Source organism: Apaloderma vittatum, unplaced genomic scaffold (genome assembly GCF_000703405.1).
Source record: "Apaloderma vittatum isolate BGI_N311 unplaced genomic scaffold, ASM70340v1 scaffold27647, whole genome shotgun sequence".
In the NCBI taxonomy this organism is placed as follows: Eukaryota; Metazoa; Chordata; class Aves; order Trogoniformes; family Trogonidae; genus Apaloderma; species Apaloderma vittatum.
Genome location: NW_009724954.1, coordinates 1 through 6,031, shown reverse-complemented (window position 1 = coordinate 6,031; position 6,031 = coordinate 1). Strand labels below are relative to the sequence as shown.

The 6,031-nt window shown below is 47.0% G+C and overlaps 1 protein-coding gene across 1 annotated transcript; it reads left to right on the top strand.

The window, feature by feature from the left end:
* Positions 1-278: 278 nt before the first annotated feature.
* RPS10 (ribosomal protein S10) lies at positions 279-5,056 on the top strand. The gene is made up of 5 exons (XM_009872735.1): positions 279-435; positions 880-1,051; positions 3,959-4,036; positions 4,412-4,467; positions 4,968-5,056. The coding sequence occupies exons 1-5, from the start codon at positions 286-288 to the stop codon at positions 5,007-5,009; spliced, it is 498 nt and encodes a 165-aa protein (XP_009871037.1). The 5' UTR covers positions 279-285; the 3' UTR covers positions 5,010-5,056.
* The last annotated feature ends 975 nt before the right edge of the window (positions 5,057-6,031 follow it).

Below are 6,031 nucleotides of genomic sequence, written 5' to 3'. Positions count from 1 at the left end.
TTGGCTGACGTCAGGTAGCTTAACCTGTGAGTGCTAATGGTCGAAAGTTTGTACCCCTCGGATTTCCTTCACAGGAAAGCAGTGAGAAGGGATGCCGAGTGACCTGGGTGTTGAAAAGTAGTTCAGGAAGTTCTGAGAGGAGACGGTGGTCTGAGGAGCATTATCCAAGTGTGAGGCTTCTCATATAAACCAGCACTGCTGTTATTTTATGACCTCTGTTAGACTCCTGAACACATTGACTTTAAACCAGCGGTGCTTACTGCCCACCGCTTCTCTCTTGTTTAGATGTTGATGCCCAAGAAGAACCGAATTGCCATCTACGAACTCCTTTTTAAGGAGGGAGTGATGGTGGCCAAGAAAGATGTCCACATGCCGAAGCACCCCGAGCTTGTCGACAAGAACGTGCCCAACCTTCATGTCATGAAAGCCATGCAGGTGCGGGGGCCAGGGTGGGCCGCGGGGTCAGCCAGCCAGGATCGAGGCACGCGAGGTGGTTGCTGTTATCAGATAAACATTGCCCTGCGTTTGCCAGTCCTTTCCTGTTTGCAGTTGCTTTCCCTTTTTCCTGATTTTTTGGTGTTTCCTCTTCAATTTCTTTTTCCCCACAGTCAATAGAAGGTTATTTTGTGGATCCACATCTCTAGCCTCTGTTTTTGAAACAAAGATACTTCTGTGTGTGGAGCTTTGTATTTTCTCACAGAAAGAGAACGATGCTGTAATTTTGCCCTGTGCATGTGAACTTCTATCCATTTCTAAATCTTCATTCCCCACATACCCCCAATAAGCTTCTTGTAAAAATATCTGATGAGGTGGTTTTTTTTGGAGATGTTGAGCGGTGATAAGGCTCATAAATGAATTAATGCAGAGTTCTCTCTCCAGTCACTGAAATCCCGTGGTTATGTGAAAGAGCAGTTTGCGTGGAGGCATTTTTACTGGTATCTGACCAACGAGGGCATCCAGTACCTGCGCGATTACCTTCACCTGCCCCCTGAGATCGTCCCTGCGACCTTGCGCCGGAGCCGCCCAGAGACTGGCAGACCGCGGCCCAAAGGTGAGCGGGGTTTGGGAGGTGGCTGCTGAGGCAGCAGAAGGAAGCTCGGACCAAGGTGATGCATGTTAAGTGTGATGGACAGTCAGCTGAATGTCAGCTTCCAGCACAGCCTGCTGTGAGTTCCTGTGGTTTTTTGGATGTTATGACCTTCTCTAGTAACCCAGGCGACTGGAATTACTGAGAGCGGGCGTGCTGAAACTGCATGCTGGGGATTGAGGTACCCATTGGTGCCCAGATGTGGCTGAGATTCTAGACGAGGTGTCTCGAGCTGCTGGGGCTTCTCAAAAACTGTTCTTTTTGGGAAGAGCCTGCAGTGTTCACTTTGGTTCTCAGAAAGATGATGTGTGCTCTGCCAGTCTGGCCCTGCAGGTACAGAGAACCTTGTCTCTGACTGAGTTATCTTTAGAAGCACTGTCTGCGAGGCTGATGTGTACCAGTGAAGTGTCCTTGGCTGGAATGGCTGAGACAGGGAACAAACTTGCAGATGGGCAGGAGATTCAGTGACTGAAAAAGAAATGCTGAGCCTGGGTGCTGGGTGTGCTTCACCGGTGGGTTCAGCTGTGGCACCTGCAGTAAAGCTGAACATCCATGGTTCTGGCTCCTTAAGTCACAGTTTTAAAGCTGCTTTCACTTTTGGAAAGATTTCCAGCAAATATGTTTGTTATGTTGGGCTTGTAGTTCAGATTTATTTTTTTCCCAGTGAGATTTTCATGCCCCGAAGTGAAGGAGATACAGGTTATGCAAACAGACGTGCTGCTGATGCTAACCTGTCAGGGTGCCTGCAGCTCCCTCTGCATAGGCGTCTCCTTGGAAAATCTGTTGTAGACCCACCTGCAGGTGGCTGAAATGTGTTTCCAGAAGGTACTCTTCTCTGGCTGCAAATAGCAATAAGTAAAGTTGTGGTTACCAACCTACCTCTTTTGTTCACACAAGGCAGAAGCTACTGTTTTTCCTTGTGGATGCTTGATATTGGCCTATGAATGGCTTGTGAACCCTTTTGATATCCTTCTGGTGGGCAAAGTCATATATAAATGAACCTGAGGTGAATGTGCTGAAGCCACCATGCCCCATGATTCAGTTTTGGAAAGGTTACTGTGTTCCAAAGTAATTCAGAACAGGGAGGGTGGTTACCGTGCTTGCATGCATTTAGAAATGCTGTGTGAAATCCCTTCGGCTTAGTTTTCCTGGATTCTTATCCAGTAGCAGAGAAGAAACACCACATGAATTGTACAACATGAATTGTAAAATTGCCCAGAAGGTCTTTGGGGAGATAAAAACTTCTGGAAACTGAGAGAAAGGAGTGAGGAATTTACTGCAGCTGTGGTTGTTATAAAAGCGTGGAGAGGTCTCTGGGAACAAGAAATGCTTCTTCTCCCTCAAGGCAGGAGATGGCGGGTCTGCCACATGTGGAGTTGCCTCTTGAGTTTACCAAGAGTAATACTGTGGGGTTTCATCCTGCTCTTAAAGCAGGACTTGGCACTGCGAGAGGGGAATCCTGCCTGGCAAAGCTCTTTTTGGTAGACGGTAGGAGTCTGCTCTTCCTGCCTCCAAGCTACACCATGTCCTGTCCCCCAGTGCCAGGCTCTGCTCTGGGGCTGGAGGCTCTGAGGACTTCACCTGCATCTGCCGCTTGTTTTTGTGGAGTAACAAAACGGTAGCATCATCTGCTTCAAAGGAAAGAATTGCATTGAAACTAGGCTGGTGATGGTTTCTTTGATCTCTGAGTAGCTTTGGGTGTTACGAAATTTATTCTTTAGATGCTCTGTTTATCCAGCGAGCTAAAAACCCTGCATATCCGATGGGAGGGTGGGGCTTGTGGCTCTTGGCTAAAATTTGCTCAGGGTTTCTGCCCTGAGGAAGCTTCACTTTGTAGCATCTCGGGACTTTTCAGTGCAGCACTGGTCACATCATTCAGTTCACTCTTGGGCAGGGTTAGCTGGTAGGGCTGCACAAATTGTCTGGTTGTGTGCTTTTTCTCAGTGGATGACCTGCTTGAGGCTGCAGCAGACTAGGAATCACAGAGGTGTGTGTTTCGTGGGGGTGATGCAGACTCCAAGCCTACAGGTCTTGCTTGACCTCTTGGGATTTTTCTGGTACTTCCATGCAGTGCTGCCAACTTTCTCAAGTAAGGCTTGGTAAAAAAGCTGAAACAGTTAGTCTAAAGCAGGTTTTAGACTAGTGCCTATAGTACAAATCAAGCCTGTAGAAGTGCACGTGTCCCTCCGGCATGCTTGAGACTGCTTGTGCGTTATGGTGCACCTTTAAATGTGTCTTGCTCCCTGAGCTTGAAGACCTTGGCCTGGCATTGCTGGAGCATGTGTCACCTTTGAAGTGAACCCTGCAAGAGTGGGACAGAGGCTGGCACTTCCACCACGTCTGTGTCTTTTCTGCGAGTGTTCTGTCTGATACTAATCTGATGTTACATGGATAATCTGCTCTTGGTTTTATCAATCTAGTCCCTTGTTAGAGGATTTCTGATGCTGATAGTGTAGCTGTGTTTTAGGTTGGGGTCAGAATGTCGTGCAATTTATGACTTGGCTGTGAACAAGCGTGTGGATGTGGCAGATTCCCTCTGGTGTTTTTTTTCTATTATTGTTAATTTTTGGCTTTTGTTTGAAGGCCACAACATGGGCAGAGACGATGCTGCAAATCCATTTTTCACATTATTTAACTTCAACACAAGTACAAGTTAGTGCACTTAGCAGGTTTCACACTTGAAGTTTTCGTTATTATAGACCTTTCGGTTAGGTTTGTATACACTGAGTTGTCCAAGGGGCAGCTCTGCTGGTAGATCTGATGCTTAACTGGGGGGCTTTTTTTCCACCTAGAGGTGCAAGATCACCCATGGAATGAGTTGTTTGGGTACTGGGTAAGGGATGTATTTGATGTTGCTGTTTTCGCTTTCAGGTCTGGAAGGTGAACGCCCCGCGCGTCTCACTCGGGGAGAAGCTGACAGGGATACGTACAGACGCAGCGCTGTTCCACGTGAGTGTCCGTTGTGCTGCTCTATGAATATCAGACTGACCTTGCTCTTTGTGCAGCTTTTCTTTTTGGGAGAACCATCTTCAGTATTGGCTTTCTTTCAAGAAGAAAGGGGGAAAATTAGAGTCTGATGTAGGTTAGGCATTTGCCCAACAGATTCTATCTGTATCTGCTTATGGATAGGATTCTTTACTGGAATTTTGTCGGGGTGGACTGTGAGATTTTCTCATGGGTGGGTTCAGTAACTCCCAAGAGTCTCAGTAATTACCATTTTACTTCACTCTGTTTAGCCTCAATTTTAATCTTTGATTCCAGACAGGAGCACTGTACTTGCAAAGGGTGTTCTTTGGTTAGTAACTCATTCGTCTCTCTCTTTAGCTGGTGCTGACAAGAAGGCTGAAGCTGGTGCTGGAGCAGCCACTGAATTCCAGTTTGTGAGTATTTGCATTTATTTCCTTTATTGAGGCTTTGATTAGGACAGACTGGATAGATTGTATATACGTGCTGCTCAGGTATGCCAGCCCGAGTGCAGTGTTTGGCTCCGGTGGCAACTGTTACCCTTTATGCCCAGCTCGCTTGCTGCATTCCTGTTAGGGAAACTACGTGATGGCCTCGCTGTGACGGGAAGCCAGGGACATGTGTGAGATGCAAGCTGAGCTCTCGAGGAAGCGCACGATTTTATATTTCAGAAATAGGATAGGTTTAGGCATGATTCACAGAACTGCCGAGGGTGGGTTGATTTTGTTCTTAGCCTTGTTCATCTGGTTAACCTGTGTCAGGTAGCTAGTCTCAAAGACATGAGAGTTAGAGCAGGGGGTGCTTGTCAGAGTAATGCAAGGTTGAGGAGAGATGGCGAGCTCTTTCGTGATGTTGGTGGTTCTTGCTGCTGTGTATTTGCCGCTGTCTCTTGCCTGCTCTTCCTTTTCTGTTGCAGAGAGGTGGATTTGGTCGTGGACGTGGTCAGCCGCCTCAGTAGAATTTCCTGCTCATGTTTTGTGTATAATAAAATAGGTGAAAATGCCACCTGGGTTGCATCACTGTGTCTTATTTAAGTGCATGAGCCTAGAGCTCACGTAGCAGAGAGGTGACTCAGATCTTTGGCATGTGTAACAACGTTAGTGAAATAACTTGTGATTAGAAAACAGGTTATAGAAAAAACTTGGGTGCTTACTGACTAGGGTTTTGCTGGAAAATAGAGGTGATCCTTAGGGAGGGCTCAGGAGGGCTTGTGGCAGCGCAGAAGCACTGTGGACAGTTTTTCTTCTCTGCCCAGAAGGACACTTGTTTCTAGTAACTCCCAGTAATGCCATGAAGCAGGGCTGAGGGACAGTTCTGTTTTGCAGACAGAAAATCAGCAAGTTCAACTGTGGCTTAGGAAAGATGGGGTGTCCCTGACAGCGCCTGCTGCCTGGAGCTGAGCAGAGCCGGGGCGGGGAGGCCAGGCTGAACCCCTGCGCTGCACAGCCTGCCAGTAGATGTCACCCACCAACTAATCATGGGATGATGCTAATTGGGAATGGGTTTCTGTGGCCTGGTAAATGGTCTCTTGTTCAGGGCAGCCTTAATATCACAGAAGTGTTGGATACTAACCCAGGGCGTAAAGGAGTAGGGCTTTTATCCCACAGCGTGCTGGTAATGCTTGTGCTCGCTGCTATGCATTTATAATTGTGATTCTGTTTGTGTTCAGCAAAATGTTTTAGCTTCCTGCAAAATCAGGTATTTCAGATAATTTGGAGTATTTTAGGGTGTGGCAGTGGTATGAAATGAAAAATACTTTCTTCTGAAAAAACATTTGCTTCATTAAAGGGAAGATCCAAATGAGCAAATAAAAATTTATTTGGTTTTGGGTTGAAGAACCTCAGTCTAAATAGACTCCTCCACAGGTGAAGTGTTACCTCCACATTTTTAATCTCATGCCGGTCCATCCAGCCTGGGATCAGAGCTCTGCATGTGGCAGAGAACGGATCCCGTCCTCATCCCCTCAAACCTTTTTCAGCG